The sequence below is a fragment of the Eulemur rufifrons genome, chromosome 10 (assembly GCF_041146395.1).
Source record: "Eulemur rufifrons isolate Redbay chromosome 10, OSU_ERuf_1, whole genome shotgun sequence".
Taxonomy (NCBI): Eukaryota; Metazoa; Chordata; class Mammalia; order Primates; family Lemuridae; genus Eulemur; species Eulemur rufifrons.
Window position 1 is genome coordinate 31,519,190 of NC_090992.1, and position 18,967 is coordinate 31,538,156.

General features: G+C 44.1%; 1 protein-coding gene across 2 annotated transcripts in view; it reads left to right on the top strand.

The window, feature by feature from the left end:
• The window catches only part of PDE6A (phosphodiesterase 6A), a 60,868-nt gene that overhangs the window by 24,465 nt on the left and 17,436 nt on the right, over positions 1-18,967 (top strand). For both annotated transcript variants that reach the window (XM_069484377.1, XM_069484378.1), the window contains 7 exons: positions 3,806-3,872; positions 8,327-8,374; positions 11,186-11,335; positions 12,169-12,312; positions 13,119-13,184; positions 13,370-13,516; positions 14,488-14,595. In XM_069484377.1, the coding sequence (XP_069340478.1) occupies positions 3,806-3,872; positions 8,327-8,374; positions 11,186-11,335; positions 12,169-12,312; positions 13,119-13,184; positions 13,370-13,516; positions 14,488-14,595 (730 nt within the window). The remainder of the gene's footprint in view (positions 1-3,805; positions 3,873-8,326; positions 8,375-11,185; positions 11,336-12,168; positions 12,313-13,118; positions 13,185-13,369; positions 13,517-14,487; positions 14,596-18,967) is intronic.

The following is an 18,967-nucleotide window of genomic DNA, read 5'->3' on the forward strand; positions in this document are numbered from 1 at the left end:
GGGGGGTGGTTTTATAGACCAAAGGGTTTGAAGAAGGCAGAAACAAGGAACAAAAATAGGATTGATCAGTTCAAAGTTATTTTCCATGTAAGGCTGGGATAGGGAGAGAGAACAATAGAAAAATAACTTATTGGGCTGTTCCGAAGGTAGTGAATTATCTCACTTGATTGTTCACAGTAAGTTACAGATTGAACTCCTTGTTCTACTACTTTCCCCCCTCCTCACTACTGCACTTGACTAGTCTAAAAAAAAATAAAAAACTTATCGGTTAACATCAAGTTACTTTAGGCTAACTTTTTGCATAAGGATTAAAGCAGAGAGAATGTCATTATACCTACTGAAGATTGAAACTGGTCTTTTTGGGAAATTGGCTTTTATCTCTCCTGATTTCTCAAGAGAGGAAGATAAGATAACAACTTAGTTTGGTAAAGTGAAACTTTAGAATGGGTCACTCCATTTTGATTATTGTTTTGGTCTGCTGGGGCTTTGTGCAGGAGCTTAGTCTGAAATAATGCCCTCCTATAATTTTTATTTAACATCATTCATATCGTTGTAACTTCAGTTTAGTTAATGTTCTCCACATTGAATTCAATTGCCATATAAAGTAATTTAAAGAGATTATGCTAAGATGCAGCCCCGCAATAAAAAGTTATCTTGAATGGCACGAAAAGACAGGGAAAGGTGTGACATATGCTAAAAATCTATATCTAAATGCTAAAAAAACACTGTTGATATGAATAAAGTAAAAATTACAAGTGACAAAAAACAGTAATTGTTTGCAAAAGCTGGCTAAAATAGAAATAATAAAAAAAGAAAAAACTAAAAACAAAAATGAAAAAAAAAAGCATTGCAGGCCGGGCGCGGTGGCTCACGCCTGTAACCCTAGCACTCTGGGAGGCCGAGGTGGGCGGATCGTTTGAGTTCAGGAGTTCGAGACCAGCCTCAGCAAGAGTGAGACCCCATCTCTACTAAAAATAGAAAGAAATTATATGGACAGCTAAAAATATATATAGAAAAAATTAGCCGGGCATGGTGGCGCATGCCTGTAGTCCCAGCTACTCGGGAGGCTGAGACAGGAGGATCCCTTGAGCTCAGGAGTTTGAGGTTGCTGTGAGCTAGGCTGACGCCACGGCACTCACTCTAGCCTGGGCAACAAAGTGAGACTCTGTCTCAAAAAAAAAAAAAAAAAAAAAAAAAAAAAAAAAAAGCATTGCAGGAGAGATGACTTGGCAGCATTTTATCTTTCTCAGTCACACAGTGAGTTCATCAAAATGACTATGTCCTGGATAAGCTGAAATGCGTCATATCCTGTTTATAGGAGACTTATCAGAAAGAGAAAAAGACAGAGAGGTTGAAAGTGAAAGATTGAAAAAAGATATACTATGCAAATGCTAATCAAAAGAAAACTGGTATAACTATATTAATGTCATATCAAAATAGACGTTATATCAAAGAGGATTAGTAGTGATAAAGATAGTTACTTCTTGGCTGGTCTGAGTGTAATGGTGTTTACAACCAGTTGATCACAACCAATTACAGATTCCTTTGTTCCTTCTCCACTCCCACTATTTTACTTGACTAGCCTTAAAAAAAAAAAAGATAGTTACTTCTTAATAATAAAGTGATCAACCTAGCTTGATATTACATAAAAATGTTACAATTCTAAATTCATATACACCTCATAATCTGACCTCAAAATATATAATGCAAAACCTGACAGAAATAGAAAGAGACAAATACATAGATAAATCTATGTTCACTAATGAATAGAGGGAGCAAACTAAAACAAACAGAATATAGAATATTCTAATAACATAATTAACCTAACAGATATAAATAGAAAACTCCCCCCGCCCAAACTATAGAACACCCAGGCTTTTCAGGCATACATTCAATATTTACAACAATTGGTCATATACTGGGCCAGAAAGCAAACTCTAATAAATTTCAAAAGATGGAAATCACACAGAGAATGTCCTTTGGTCACAATAAACTATGTGAGAAACCAACAACAAAAAGCTAATCAGAAAATTCTCATATGTTTAGAAACTGGGAAATAGTCTTCTGAAAAAGAAAAACTCACGGGAAAAAGAATCAATTAAAGGATATTATAAAATATTCTGAGCTGAAAAATAATAAACATACTACATATTCAAACCTGTGTGATGCAGTGAAATTGTGCTTAAGGTAAAATTTATAGCCTTAAATGCACATATTAGAAGAGGAAAAAAAGGCTGAGAAAGTAATGAGCTATGTACTCATCTGTATCAGTCAGGGTCTCAACAGAAAGTAAATGTTGGGCCGGGCACGTGGCTCACGCCTGTAATCCCAGCACTCTGGGAGGCTGAGGCCGCTGGATTGTTGAACTCAGGAGTTCGAGACCAACCTGAGCAAGAGCGAGACCCTGTCTCTATTAAAAATAGAAAGAACTTAGCTGGACAACTAGAAACATACAGAAAAAATTAGCTGGGCATGGTGGCGCATGCCCGTAGTCCCAGCTACTTGGGAGGCTGAGGCAGGAGGATTGCTTGAGCCCAGGAGTTTGAGGTTGCTGTGAGCTAGGCTGATGCCACGGCACTCTAGCCTGGGCAACAGAGTGAGACTCTGTCTCAAAAAAAAAAAAGAAACTAAATGTCATATTCAAATTAGGATGATTCAGTGAGAGTTATTTACAAAAGGAAAGGTGTGGGTGGAGTGACGGGAACTGTAAGAAAACATGCTGGTAGTAGTGGAGCTGTTACCACTCCTGGCCTCAAAGGGCAATTTCCAGAACCTCCAATGGGAAAGAGTCACGTAGAGTATACCACCTTGAGGGAGACGTTCACCTTCAGTCAAGGAACACAGCAGCTCAAATCAACATGGTACAGGGGACCCAGGTAAATAAGTAACCTGACTTCACTGTCCTACCTCCTTCTGGTCTTTGGCTAGGTCTCCTCACTGGCCAAACTCAATGAGTAGCAAGAGGACCAGGAGCCCTGTTAATACAGTCCATATAAGTTGGCCTTCTGGGAGAAGCAGGTTGAGAATAGATCTAGAATGGGCAGACAGAAGCTAGCTATCACATCATCTCAAGACATTAGGAACAAACAAGCAGAAAAATAAACCCAAAGACAGTCTGAAAAGGAAATAATAAAGATAAGCCCAGAAATTAATGAAATAGAAAACAACAAATAATGAACAAATGCTAAAAGTTGCTTCTTTGAGGAGACTAATAAAATCAACAAATCTCTGGCAAGACTGAGCAAGAAAGAGAGAAAATCAAATAATCACATTATCAAAAATAAATTACACACTGTTGAGATGTTAAATGCTTAAAAAATTACACAAATAGTGTGTGAAAAAAATTACACAAATAAATTATAGGTAGATTAGGGGTCTAAATATGAGACACAAAGCTATAATACTTTTAGAAGATAACATAAAAGAACAGCTTTTATGATCTTGAGATAGAAAAAAAAATTTAGGCCAGGTATGGTGCCTTATGTCTGTAAATCCAGTGGTTTGGGAGGCCAATGCAGGAGGATCCCTTGAGGCCAGGAGTTTGAGACCAGCTTGAGCAACAAAGCAAGACCCTATCGCTACAAAAATTACAAAACTTAGCTGGGCTTGATGGTACACACCTGCAGTCCCAACTACCTGGGAGGCTGAGGCAGGAGCACTGACTGAGCCCAGGAGTTTCAGGCTGCAGTGAGTGATGATGATGCCACTGTACTCTAGCCAGGGCAATAGAGCAAGGACCCAGATGCAAGTGTTTAGTCCAACAGTGCCTGCACTGAAAGTCACCATTTGTCTTTGGCCTTCACAGGAATCCCCCTCCTGACCACTGGGCTTTAGCAAGCGGCCTCCCCTCTTATGTTGCCCAGAACGGCCTGGTAAGTGGCACAACTTTGAAGAGGAAGCGTTTGGGATCAGGTAGAAGGGTCAAAGGATTTCCAACCAAGAGAGCAAAAAAGATGGTGGGACGTGTGGAGCTCTCAAAGCCTGATTCTCTTGTTTCTCAATTCTGTTGGCCATTGGTCCAAAGAAATGAATGGATAATTGACATTTGAGGAAATATGAAACACAGAGACAAATAATCCTTAGATGGAAAGGTGCAGAGTCTCACTGACAATGAAAGATACTTATGCACGGGTGTCAGGGACACAGTCATGACTGGCTGGTCTACCAGGCTCCTGAGACTAAGTCCTAACCTCTCATACCAGGGACTTAGTTGCTGCTCCCAACCTCCCCTGCCCAGCCCTCCCTTTTACAGCTGAGCTCCAACGCTGTGTCTCCCACAGTGCCCCACCCACTCAGGGTCAAAGGTGGAGTGAGGGCATCCCTTGTGCCTGAGAGCAAGGTCGTGTCTGCCAGCAGCACACCACCCCCAAATCTGAGCCTGGTCACCCTTGCAGCCTTCCCCAGGTACGGTACAATGCTGTCCATGTAGCAGGGAGTTTATTTACTGAGCGTTTTCTATGCGCCAGGCACTGTGATGGGCTCTGGGGATACAAAGACAGATGAATCAGACACAGTTTCTGTTCTGAAGCTCATAATCAGTTAAGGAGATGTCTTTGCTAACAGATGTCTACACCACAATGTGGTAAGGCCATGGTGGAGACGTACGTGGTGTTTTCTGGGAATACAGAGTAGGGGCCTCTAAACCAGCCTTTACGTCCTAGAGTGTGTTGGTCTGAGTTGAGTATTACAATAAATAGGTCTCGGGCAGGTGGGGGCAGAGAAGGGGGTTCCAGGTGGAGGGAGAAGTGCTGACGAACAACACGTGCACGGCGGTCTGGAGCAGCACGCGTGTGCAGCTAAGTGTTGCTGGAGCACTGGGTCTGAGACAGGAGACAGCAAGACATGAGGCTTGAGAGGGAGGAAGGGACCGGACCACAGTAGGCCTTGGAGGCCACATCAAGGGGGTGGGATTTTAATCTGCAGGTGATGGGGTTTTAAGCAGGAGATCAGCAGAGTCAATTTTCATTTTAAAGAGCTAACTCTGGCAGCTCTGTGGAAAGCGGATCTGAAGGGTAGGACTGGAGGCAGAGCATCCAGTGGTTCGTCAAGTAAGAAGTGAGTTATCACTAACCACCACGGAGTACTTACGCTGAGTCAGGCACTAATTACAGTTACTCATTTTTTAAAATAATAAAGCCCTTTCTAAAGCATAAATACATTTACTCATTTAATACAACAGCTCCGACCAAGATGAAATGGCCGGCCGGGCGCGGTGGCTCACGTCTGTAATCCTAGCACTCTGGGAGGCCGAGGCGGGTGGATCGCTCAAGGTCAGGAGTTCGAGACCAGCCTGAGCAAGAGCGAGACCCTGTCTCTACTAAAAATAGAAAGAAATTATCTGGCCAACTAAAAATATATATAGAAAAAATTAGCCGGGCATGGTGGCACATGCCTGTAGTCCCAGCTACTCGGGAGGCTGAGGCGGTAGGAGCGCTTAAGCCCAGGAGTTTGAGGTTGCTGTGAGCTAGGCTGACGCCACGGCACTCACTCTAGCTCGGGCAACAAAGTGAGACTCTGTCTCAAAAAAAAAAAAAAAAAAAAAGAATATGAAATGGCAAGAAGGAGACAAGGGGTCTGACGTGGAGAGGGTAAGACTGGCAGGACTTTGCGATTGATTACAAGCAGAGAAGGGGGAGGAGTCAAAGCCAATTTCAGGCTCCCAGCCTGGATGGGTTGTGCTGTCATCAGGCTTGAACGTCCGGTGATGGAGCCACCTTCAGAGAAGGGGAAATGGAGACATTTCAGGAGAGAATGTCCAGCAGGGAGATGAAGAGCTCATTCTGATGCTATGGGGAGGGAAGAGGGACAGACATGGAGATTTGGAAGTTATCAAGACCAGGTGGTCTCTGAAACCGTGAGTGTGAAAGAGGTCACCCAGGGAGAGCGAGACGGGTGGGCCCAGGGTGCCATATTGGGTGACGCCGGCATGTACAGAGTGGGTGGAGAGAGAAGAGTATATGTGGGGGAAACAGAAGGTCGGTCCAGAGGTGTCTGGAGACCCAGGAGAGGACAGTGTCCTCTCCAAGGAAGTAGGAAGTTCAGCAAGGAGAGAGATGAATAAGGAAAAATTGTATTTAAGCCTTTCTGATCATTTTCTTTAGATAACTTTTTAAAAGTGCAATTAGTAGGTCAAAGCATCTAAAACTTTTGGGTATTGAAGCTGTGACATCTATAGTCATTAAAATTCAATTTTGACGTGTCTGTGTCTAATAATAAACCCAGTGAGAATGTCACAGATAGTGCAGCCTCTTTGTAGGTGTGACTGCCATGGCGGGCCTCTCCTGGCTGAGTTATTCCAGGTGCCAGAGTGTGGGAAGCCTTTGTGTGTGAGAATCACGTTTCTCTGAGGTTTCAGTGACCCACAGTGCAATACTGGGTGCTATGAATTTTAAACTCCTCTCATATCTGATGTTAAAAAATGTTATCCGGCCGGGCATGGTGGCTCACGCCTGTAATCCTAGGACTCTGGGAGGCTGAGGCGGGAGGATCACTCAAGGTCAGGAGTTCGAGACCAGCCTGAGCAAGAGCGAGACCCCATCTCTAATAAAAAATAGAAAGAAATTATCTAGACAACTAAAAATATATAGAAAAAATTAGACGGGCATGGTGGTACATGCCTGTAGTCCCAGCTACTTGGGAGGCTGAGGCAGGAGGATTGCTTGAGCCCAGGAGTTTGAGGTTGCTATGAGCTAGGCTGACACCACGGCACTCTAGTCTGGGCAACAGAGTGAGACTCTGTCTCAAAAAAAAAAAAAAATGTTATCCAATTTTTATTTTAATTAGTATTTTTGCAATTAATAAAGCTGAACATTCTATAAATTAGAAAAGAAAAAAGGAGAGAGATGATCAAATGCAGCAAAGTGAACTGGTAAGATAAGAACCGAAAACCGCCACTGGGCTTGGTGGTTAAATGGTCGCTGGTGGCCCTGACGAGAGCAGATTTGGTGGCCAGGTGAAAGCAGAGACAGCATGTGGCTCCCTGAGTAGTGGATGGTGATGAGGAGGCAGAGGATGCAAGGGAAGAGGAGACTGCCTGCACGGTTGCCGTGGGGACCGTGTTGCATTGAGGAAGGATTTCATTTTCAAGGGTGGAAGCAACTCAGGCGTGTGCACAGACTGAGGGGAAAGAGGCCTCGACAGGCCAGAGATCGGGAGAGAACAATGGCAAGTGATGGAGTTGGTCCAAGGAGAGGCCAGAGAATGGTGCAGTGAATAGGCAGTCCTTGGACAGGAGCAGGGGCAGCTTCCCCTCTGCCACCACGGACAGTCCACTCTTGGGTAGACAGGCAGGGCCGCTGCAAGCCCACGTGGTGCCTTTTTGAGAAGTAGAAGAAGGCACCCCTTCTCAGTGATGGCTAGAGAAAGGTCAGGGGCACAGCTCTGCAAGCAGAGCGCAGACTGGATCTCAGCTCCCAGTGGCCCCTTGGCCAGATGCCTTTGTGCGGTTCACGTACTGCACAAACCCTACACAGTGTCCCCATAAGGCCCCAGGGGGATCAGATAAGTGTCATTGTCATCTGATCCCTTGCACGGTAGGGTAAGCTAGTACCTTTCATGTCTTGTCTTTTTTTTTCTTTTAGAGACGGGGTCTTGCTCCATCACCCAGGCTGGAGTGCAGTGTCACAATCGTAGCCCACTGTAGCCTCAAACTCTTGGGCTCAAGCAATCCTGCCTCAGCTTCCCAAGTAGCTGGGACTACAGACACGTGCCACCACACCCAGCTAATTTTTAAAATTTTTTGGTAAGGATAGGGTCTTGCGATATTGCCCAGGCTGGTCTCAAACTTCTGGCCTCAAATGATCCTCCCACCTCGGCCTCCCAACGAGCTGGGATTACAAGCCTCGATCCACTATGCTTGGCCTTCATTTCTTATTCTGTTTGGGGTTTTATACCCTGGGAAAAACCCTTTCCTGCCAAAACAAACAAAACAGAACACAAATGTGGTTGAGTAAATATATTTAGAGTAGCAGTATTTATATGAATTTTTTTAAAAACCTGGACACAACCCAAGTATTCAACAAAAGAGGAGACAACAAAATGGGATATTATACAACTACTAGTAATGACCATTGTACCCTTAACTTTTTGAAAGCTTAGTAACGGTTCAAGAGTGGAGTAAATAGCAAGAAGTAATATTTATAAGGTGACTTTTCTGTCCAGTAGCCTCAGTTAATAATTCAAAACCATCTTGAGCATGTCCATCTGATGAAAAGAATGCGGATGCCTTGGGCAAGGACATGGTGTTTCTGAAAACAGCACGCAGTGCTTTGCTGAGTTCTCCATCAGGTCTAACCGTGACTCTATTATTCCTCTGCATGGCTTTCAGATTTGCAACATCATGAATGCGCCTGCGGAGGACTTTTTTGCATTTCAAGTAAGTAATACTTTATTTGCTCTCTTAGTCATATGATTTTTTTCTCCAAAAAGAGCATTAGAATACATTAGAATCCACCTACTCTGTGGGAAAGTCATCTCAACAAAGGGAAACCACGAGTGGGGGAAAGTCATGAGCCAATGGAAGTGGGGAGGGAGTTAATTGGTAATTTCCAAGGTCACATTCAGGTGGGTTTTTTTTTTTTTTTAGAGACGGGGTCTTGCTCTGCCACTCTGACTGGAGTGCAGTGGCCTTGTCACGGCTCACTGCAGCCTCAAACTCCTGGCCTCAAGCCATCCTCCTGCCTCGGCCTCCCAAGGTGCTGGGATTACTCGAGCCACCACACCTGGCAGCACATTCGGTTTTAGCATTCACAGCATTTGCTCTCTGGCCTCAGGGCCTTTTTTCCTCCCAAGATACACAGTAAACAAAAGCTCGGAGGTTTTATTATCAGATTTAGACATTAACATTATATTTCAATAAATATAACCAAAACACAGCTTTGCCAGGGATTTCTTAATTTTAGAGACAGGTTCTCACTTACGTTGCCCAGGCTGGAGTGCAGTGGTGTGATCAGAGTACACTGTGGCCTTGAACTCCTGGGCTCAAGTGATCCTCCTGCCTCAGCCTCCCAAGTAGCTGGGACGACAGGTGTGTGCCACACCACCGGCTCTGACCTCAGGACCTTTGCTTCTGTTGTTCCCTCAAGGACCATCATTTCCTGCCTAAATCCTCTCTTCCCTTCAACAACAGCCCAAATGCTATCACTTCTATTAAGTTTTATTCTGATTCCTCTGGCTGAATATCACTTCTCCTGGGAATTTTTATGGAATATTGCTTAATAGTCATTTGATTTTTTTGTCTTTTATTATTATTATTTTTTTTACAAACGATTATGGAGAGCATCCTGTGTGCCAGGTACTGACACAATACCACGCTGGCTACAGTGGTGGACTGGCAGGCATGGTCTTTTCCTCATGGAGCTCATGGTAGTGTGAGGAAAGGGACACACAGACTGGGGTCAGGAGAGGGGCAGGGGACAGAGGAGGAGCTTGCTCAGGGGGACCTGACTTAATCTGGAAGGAGTCAAGAAATGTGTCCCTGAGGAAATTATGTTTGGGCAGGAAAGAGATGGCTTATTATTCTAGAAGGAACTATGGTAAGCCAACAGATTTGAGTGAGCAACTGAGAAGGAGGATGGCAGGAGAAGATTCTAGAGAGGTAGACAGAGGCTGGATTGTGCAGGGTCTGGAAAGGCATGCCAAGGAGTTTGTCTCTCTTATATTTTCCTTTCTTCATCTTTGATTATCCTAACTTCTGTTTTAAACTCATTTCTCTCAGTAGACTATTGGCTAGATAATTAAGGAGGAAATAAAAATGACTCAGGAAAATCAGCAAGTTATTTTTTTTACCCCTCAAAGAACGTTATGAAAGAGCTTAGAAAGAATAGTCTTCCAAAGTTAAAATTGCACTTCATTTGTTGGCATGTTGACCACACCAACGTGACAAGCCCACAGTTGCTGAGTCATTCACCCGATCATAACCACGACAGATCTGGGTCTTTACCCAAGTCCTCCAACTGATTGCTGTTTAACCACATTAGTAAAGCAAATTCAATCTTATTTTTAGATTCTAGTCTTCCTCCTCCCACTCATCCTGCACAACATAGGTTGAATCAAGTAACTTCCGTGCTTAAAAATCTTTAATGGCGGCCCATTTCACTTTCAGTGAAATCTGTCTCCTTATCACGGCCTGCAGAGGGAAAGGATTCCCCGACGGTGTAGGTAGAGAGCTGGGGGAAGGCGGGTCTTGCACTCAGGACAGCCCTGTCCCCTTCAGGCTGCAACTGCACGCCTCTGGGGACACTCTCTTACCAGGTGCTGAGACTGAGTTGCCTCACTTTCTAGGGTTATTTAAATAAGAACAATTATCATATCACCACCTTAAGAATCTTTAAACTCAGAACTGGAAGACTCGCTTACTCCAGGAAGCCTTCCTTGATTTCCCTGTCTCCCCTGGCTCCCACAGTGCATGAGATAACTCTCTTAGAGATCCGTCCCACATTGCAGTGCAATTGCTCATGGACCTCACAGATTGTGAGCAACCCGAGGACAAGGTCTGGGCCTTATTTGCCTTGGTTTCCCCAGCTTCTAGCTCCGTTTCTTGCTCACTGTAAAATGTTTGGTGAGCCAATGGAGAAAGAGTCCAGAAATTAGTCCAGTTATCCCCAGTTTATAAATGATCAAAGTGAGGCTCAGACGGGAAACGGCTCACCAAAGGCATCATATCATTGACCAAGAACCTCATGTGTGCAGTGAGGTACATAGACTTTTCCACCTAGAGATGAGAAAATGGAGGCCCAGGGAGATAAAATGACATGGCAAAAATAACACAGAAGTCAGGAAGAGAGGGCAAACAGCCACAAGTTATATTGAGTTGATTAATTCAAAGTCACAAGAATCACCAGCATTGCTCTTTTAAGCCAGTCCCCTGCCATTGCCTCCTGTATCTGACAGGGAGACACTGGGAGGTTTCTGCATGTCATCGTTCCCCAGCCCGTGACACACTGCCTGACACACACTGGCCCTCACATCTTAGGGATGAAAACATCCCATGGCTACCTGGCTTATGGAATTCCAGCCAGATGGGCTATTTGCTCATGGCGTGCGTCAGTGACTAACACCATGCAAAATCCGACATGTTCCATGCCAGCGCCCTCAACCAATCAGGGTCAGGACAAAGCGTGAAATCCATCACAGCTGCCTCTGCAGCCCAGAACCTGAGAAAGCCTGATGTGGTCTTCTCTTATAGAAAGAGCCACTGGATGAGTCTGGATGGACAATTAAAAATGTCCTTTCTATGCCAATTGTGAACAAGAAGGAAGAAATTGTTGGGGTGGCCACGTTTTACAATCGCAAAGACGGGAAGCCCTTTGATGAAATGGACGAGACCCTCATGGAGGTATGGTTCCTAGGGGTCTTTTGCTGCTGGGATTCAGAGTCAGCTTTCGTGGTGGGGCCCTGGTGTGTTATCGTGGGGGGGGGAAGGGAAGCTCACCTTTCTTGGCTCTCACTTCTGCACTGAACCCATGTGTTGTCAGAGAAATCCACATTCTCTTTTTAAAAACTTGAATCAATAAACTTTACTTTTTAGAGCAGTTTTAGGTTCACAACAAAATTGAGCAGAAAGTACTGAGAGTTCCTAAATATCCCATCCCCACATATGCAAAACATGTTCCCTTTTTGTGAAGGTTTTTTTTTTTGTTTTTTTTTGTTTTGCTACCGAGTCTCGCTCTGTCACCCTGGCTAGAGTGCAGTGGCGTCATCAGAACTCACGCAACCTCTAACTCCTGGGCTCAGGTGATGTTCCTGCCTCAGCCTCCCCAGTAGGTGGGACCACAGGCACAGCCACAACACCCAGCTAATTTTTCTATTTTTAGTAGAGATGGGGTCTCATTCCTGCTCAGGCTGGTCTTGAACTCTTGAGCTCAAGCAATCCTCCTGCCTTGGCCTCCCAGAGTGCTAAGATTACAGGCGTGAGCCACCGCGTCCTGCCTTTGTGAAGTTCTTATGCTTAAGAATGATGCTTTATGTATGTTAGTGCTTTACTTAAAATGTGGTCATATCCATTACTTCATCTTATCCTTACGACACCTCTGGGAGGTGGGCAGCATGCAGCTTATAAACCCATTTTACAGCTGAGAAAATGGAGGCCTAGAGAGTCTTGCCCAAAGTTACCGAGTCAGGATCAAACCTGGGTGTTCTGTCTCTGATTCTTCCTTTCTTTCTTTTCAGTCTTTGACTCAGTTTCTGGGCTGGTCTGTCTTAAATCCCGACACCTATGAGTCAATGAACAGACTTGAAAACAGGAAGGATATTTTCCAAGACATAGTAAAATATCACGTGAAGTGTGACAATGAAGAAATTCAGGAAATCCTGGTATGCCATGTTCTTTACTTCGTTCTACTCTAGTAGAGTCTGTGCCTCGGAGATGCGGCCAGACTAAGGTGGGACTTGAAGCTCCACCAGGGCACAGCCTGGGTGTGGGTTTGCTCATGGTTAAGTCCCTCCTGCCTAGCACAGGGTGCACAGCCCCCAAAGGTGAATGAATGGAAGAATGGATGGATGAGTGCCGGAGAGTGGCATAATGACTGCTCTGTGTGGCCTGGGGACAGTTATCCCTCGCAAGGAAACCTCAGTCTTGGGGCCAGACATTGGCTTGACAGCTCTAGAAACTCCTTTTTTTGAGACAGAGTTTCACTCTGTCCCCCCAGCTAGTGTGCAGTGGCATCATCATCGCTCACTGTAATCTCCAACTCATGAGCTCAAGGGATCCTCCCACCTCAGCCTCCCAAGTAGCTAGGACCAAAAAGGCCTGTGTCTCCGCACCCGGTGTGTTTTTGTTTGTTTGGTTGTTTGGTAGGTGGGTTTGTTGGGATGTTTTTTGGTTGAGAGGAGGTCTCGCCAGGTTTCCCAGGCCAGTCTTGAATTCCTGGCCTCAAGCAATCCTCCCACCTTGGCCTCCCAAATTGCTGCAATTACCCACATGAGCCACCACACCCCACCCCAAAGCCCATGGCTTTGAATTTGCACATCGATGAATGTTAAAGGGCCGCTTCTCTGAGTTGGTGGTTCTGTTGCAGGACTTTGGAGGCTGGAGAAAAATGGGAATGGAGAAGTGGAGGCATGTTTAGGCCTTGGATGTAGTAACCTTTTTTTCCCTCTGCTATTTTGGGCCCTGGCAGAAAACCAGAGAGGTGTATGGGAAGGAGCCATGGGAATGTGAGGAAGAGGAGCTGGCTGAGATCCTGGTGAGCTGAACCGGAGCAACAGTGGCCCTGGTGTATGACAAGTGCGGGGTGTGTGGGCATCGCTTTGCAAAGCCTGTTCCCCACCACTCTGCTCTGATCCTCCCAGCAGACCCGGCATAGGGACAGGGCTGGGAGGCCCTGAACAGTTCACGTTCCCTGATCACTTGATTCTGTTCCTTGTACAGCAAGCAGAGCTGCCAGACACAGAGAAATATGAAATTAATAAATTCCACTTCAGCGACTTGCCCCTAACAGAACTGGAGCTGGTGAAATGTGGAATACAGATGTATTACGACCTCAAAGTGGTGGATAAATTTCACATTCCGCAAGAGGTGAGGTCAAAACAAACATCTTTGGTTTCCTTTTTTCTTTTTCTTTCTTTCTTGTTTTTTTTTTTTTAACTCAATCTATAAAATACCTTAAAAAGACTGTACCCTCAGTGTTTAGGATTTAAAGCATTAGTCATGTTGCACAGATGAGTCATTTATCAGAAAAGAGACACACTGTTCCTCTGAAGTGTGACGTTTTGGGTGCACTGGCTTCTTGCAGTGTGTTCCGAGGCATTAAGCTCTGAAGGCCATGAATAGATGTGCTGCAAAAAAGCGTCCTATGGGCAAACAAGGGTGAGAAGTGTGGGCTAAGCTAATTGAAACAGGGCTCCTTCCCTTCCGGATTCTTTACTAAGGTGCACTGTGAATCTAGGGGAATAGGGGTGGGCAGAGGTGTCTGCTGGGAGGGAGGGTGGTGGTGTATGGTGCACAGAATTCTCCAGACTTGTTGGAGTAAAGCAGTGGTTCTCAAAGCGTTGCCCCAGACCACACTGGCATCACCTAAGAACTTACCAGAAATGCAAATTTTCTTTCTCTCTCTCTCTCTCTCTCACACACACACACACTCACACTCCTAGCTCTCATGAATCAGAAACTTTGTGTTTTAACAAGCCCTCCAAGTGATTTTGATGCACATCAAGTTTGAGAACGACTGGATTAAAGAACCATTGTGTTTTCCTCCCCTGTAAAGCCCCTGTGAGCTTGTCCCAGGACACTCGCTCTCCGGGGCACAGTTTGGAATCACTGACGGAGCTCAATCAGGGCAGTGACTCACGTCCACCTTCTCTTCTAACAACAGCCATGTTCATAGTATTCAGCAGTTTGCAAAGCACTTTCACTCATAATGCATCTATTGCTGGTCCCTACCTCCTGGTCCAATGACAGGGTTGGAGGACCTCAGGCCGCAGGAGGGCGGGCCCGGGGCACCTGGCTGAGTGTGTGCGGCTGCCTCACCGACGTGCGTGTGTTCACAGGCCCTGGTGCGGTTCATGTACTCCCTGAGTAAGGGCTACCGCAAGATCACCTACCACAACTGGCGGCACGGCTTCAACGTGGGGCAGACCATGTTCTCCTTGCTGGTGGTATGGTGGGGCTGGCGGGGCCGGAGGGGTGGGGCTGTGCCACAAAGGACAACCTCTTGGACGCTTCACGTGGCAGCAACAGCTTGTTCTTCTTCCTCTACTTACTGCCCTGTAAGAATTATGCAAAAGGAGTACATGCTTAGAATAAAAGAACTCCAAGAATAGAGAAACATACAGAATAAAAAGTGAAAGAAAGTGCCTACCTACCCCCAACCTCAGTCTGGTTGTTTGGAGGTAACCGTGGTACAACTCGTTCCAAATTTTCTTGTCGGAGCCGTCAAAAGAAAAACTTAGACACATTAAATTTAGTAGAGTTCATTGAACGAAGAAACAATTCATGAATGAGGCAGCACATTGAACCACTGAAGGTTCAGGGAGCTCCACGCAGCAATGTGGGCAGGCAGTGTTTACAGACAGAAAAAGGAAGTGACGTATGGGAACAGTTCGATTGGTTCCAATTGATGTTTGCCTTATTTAGACGTGTCTGAGCAGTTTGCAGCCTGTGATTGGCTGAAAGCTCAACTGCTGTGACTGGCCAAGACTTGATTATTTGTCACAAGAATATACTCTCAGGGTGCAGTTTGTTTACATATTAAGTTAGGCTACAGGTTGATATGTATGGAAGCAGCTTTAGGCCAAATTTAATCTAATTTAACAAATCTCCCCTTTTAAGGCCAGCCTCTGAATTTTGAGAGATTGACTAAAACCTTGGACACTGACGCCACTTTCTGTCACCATCCTAATGGACTTGTTTGGTATCAGTGTAGAATACACAATTCACAACGTCAAATTAATTGGATTATTCTTTATGCTTTCTTCACGTTTGTTATTTTCACCATACTGAGACCATTTGATGTACAAAGGATGGCTGCATGTAAGCATCTGAGATTCCTGAGGGGGTACGACACATTGGGGAGATTATTAGCATGTCTATCAGGAGGATAACGCCAAGAAGCTGAATTACACTCCTTAACGGGACTCCCAAGTCAAACAATTCGAAGTTCAGGCAATAAAGATCCAGTATAGAGATAATTCAACAGTTCAACAATGCAATTGGTCATAGTCTTTGTTCAGGGCACGATGGTGATTAAGACTCACTACAAAATGGCCTGATATAAAGAGGTATCCATTTCTATAGTTAGCCTGGCAACACAAGTCATAGTAATCTGGAGATCCGTTTAAAAAAGCATAAAGATGAGAAAACCTTGGAATAGAGAAGCTTGCCATTCACCTTTTAGGATGCCTGCGAACCAACCGTTAGCCACTCCCATAAATATATCATGTGTTCCTTTCTCCTGAGAAATTTCCTTAAATGTGGCAGTACAGCCATATCAGGAACATTTTTTTTTTTTAAAGATAAGGGGTCTCACTCTGTTGCCTGGGCTGGAATGCAGTACAGTGGCACGATCATAGCTCACTGTTACCTTGCACTCCTGGGCTCAAGTGATCCTCCTGCTTCAGCCTCCTGAGTAGCTGGGGCTACAGGTGAGTACCACCACACCTGGCTAATTTTTGAATCTTTTGTAAAGATGGGATCTTGCTATGTTGCCCAGGCTGATCTCAAATTCCTAAACTCAAGCAATCCTCCCATCTTAGCCTCTCAAAGTGTTGGGGTTACAGATGTGGGCCACCACACCTGCCTCTCATCCACCTTTTTATGATAATTAAGCTTTCTGTGGTACTAAAATCAGGGAAAAGATAAGTGCAATATTCAGTTTCGTTCAGCACCATATACGAGCCCCTAACATGTGCAGATCTAAAGCTGTGTGAAGTTCCATTAAGTGTTTTTATTGAATACAAATGTTCTCATCTACCTTTTGGAAAGTAGCTTCTACGTGTCAGAACACTGATTTTCCCCCAACTTATGGATTAGCTTCACATTTCATATAACTGGCACCCCACTACTGCCAAGAGTGAGCCCCCAGGAATCCCCCTGGAACCTTTCCTTGGTGGAAACTAATTATCTTCATCTATTTTGATTTTGGTACTAATTTTGGTTATTGACTGCTTTGACCTCTGATTGTGGGAGGAATTTTTTTTTTTTTTTTAATGGTGCTTTTTGTTTTTTGGTAGGCGGTATTATGGGAACTTTCAGGAAAAGCTATTTGGAAGGCAGGAGTGAGCCAGGCCAAATAGCAAGATCCAAACCAGCAAGGAGGCAGAACAGAGTAAGCAATTGTCCGCAGACCCAGTATAGGTTCTTAGAGACTGGAAAAGAGGACCACCTAGTGGTGTTTCAGCACAGGTCAGTTTTTTGTCCACCCAAAGTCTGCACAGGTCCTGAATAAGGTCCAGGGAGAAACTTACTTTTTTTTAGTAGTCCCTTCATAGCATGTTGTAAGGTTGCATAACCACATTTAGTGGAAAGGGACCTTACTGGATTTAATCCAGTGACATCATACAGGCAATCACTCATACCCACATAGGTAGTGCCAAGGTCTTCGGTACATGATACCTGAAAGCACAATGTATGTTTTGCAGGCATCAGTATACCTTTTGCAAAACTTTTGTGGGTTTTCTATATTTGATAATGATTAGGTTATTAATTGGAAAGGTCAGGGTACTATTTCTTTTGTGATGCAGAAAAGTCTGGATCTGCAATCTTGGGAAAACTTCACATCTAGGATGTCATCTGCTTCTGGGGACGAACTTCCCTGGTCAGCTTTACCCTAAGGTCTCCAACAAGTATACAAGAAGTCTGGGGAAGCCCTTTTGAGAGGTGTGGATCCAAGGCTCTAGGACTTAAAATTTTGCTGCAGAGAACAACTTGTTATGGTCCCTTCCAATGGAGTTCAAGGACAGTCTTTCCAAAAGGCTCAATCTCTGGATTCTAGATCATGAAAGGTCTGGTTGTCATCAGTTGGTGGGTCACAAAGGGCTTCTTTTACCTGGTGAAAATATGCTTTGACATAATGCACTAAAGCCCTGTGCTGTTGAGTCATGTCAGAGTTTATGAGTGGGAGATACACAGGGTTCTATGATTAGGGGCATAGGACTTTCAGTAACTATTTCATAAGCGGTCAGTCTATGTTTTCCAGTGGGAGTGGCTCTGATTGCCATCAATCAGTAATACCTTTGACCAAGGTAATTCAATCCATTCAGTTAGCTTTGCTTAATGCCGTTGTGTTTATAATATCTTATTTAACTATTAATATTTTATAACTTGTCTAGTGAAATAAGTACCTCTATCTCTGGAGATTTTTCCAGGAATGCTCCACAAGGGAAAAACATTTTCTAATAACTTTTTACCTATTGTTATGGTGTTGACCTTCCTGCACAGGAAAGCTTCTATACAACCGTAAAACAGGCATTGAAAGTGGTAGTTAAATGAAATCCACCTGTAAGTGTTCAAATGATCCAGCAGGTGCTGGAAATGGATCACCTAAGATTTTTATTGTCTTATCAGAATTACGAATTTGACAGACCCAACATTTCTTATAAACTATTTTAGCAATTTTTAAAGCAGTCGCCCTACCAATATTTTTTCATAATTTGGATCATTTTATTTCTTCCAGGATGAGTCATGGAATGCAGGGCTTTTATTAATGACAGCTGTAAGAACTCAGGAAGGACCAGGCAGCTGTCTGGGCTTTCCATGAATCCACACCTAACATTGGACTTATATCCTCTTAAATACCAATTTTGTTTCTCCAATTCAGGTGCATGGCACTTTTTATTAAATTAGGTTATCACAGGTAATTTGACTTGGATCAATCTTACAGAATTCAAATTGCATATCTTGACAGATTTAGTCCTGGCTGACTTAGCATGACAATCCGCCAAATTATTTCCTTAGTATTCAATTAATTTTTGTCCTGCGTGATGTTGACTTTGGAGTTTTATGAACCAGTTTCTTCATTAGAGTTCTGAGAATTCTTACCTAGTCCAGTGGTATGATCTTAAAGCTATCAGAAACCTATACACATCAGAGTCCTTTCATGAATCTTCTCGAAGATGAAACATTTTATGCTTACAGTTGCTCAGGAAAGTTCCAGAGTAAACAATTAACCATCTGTGAATAACAAGACTTTAAGTGGTCATCGTTATATCTCTTGTCAGAGTTCATTATAATAATGACACAATTGACAAGGAAATTTGATTACTTCTGTTGCAGACAAAATTTTAAGATGATAACTAAAATTATGACTGATAGTGTTATACCAAGCCTGTTAGATTTCTATGAATTTCATTTAATTTCTGAAACATATTAACACACATCCAGGCCAGGTGTGGTGGCTCATGCCTATAATCCTAACACCCTGGGAGGTCAAGGTGGGTGGATCACTTGAGCTCAGGAGTTCGAGACTAGCTGTCTCTACTAAAAATAGAAAAAATTAGCTGGGCATGGTGGTGCACACCTGTAGTCCCAGCT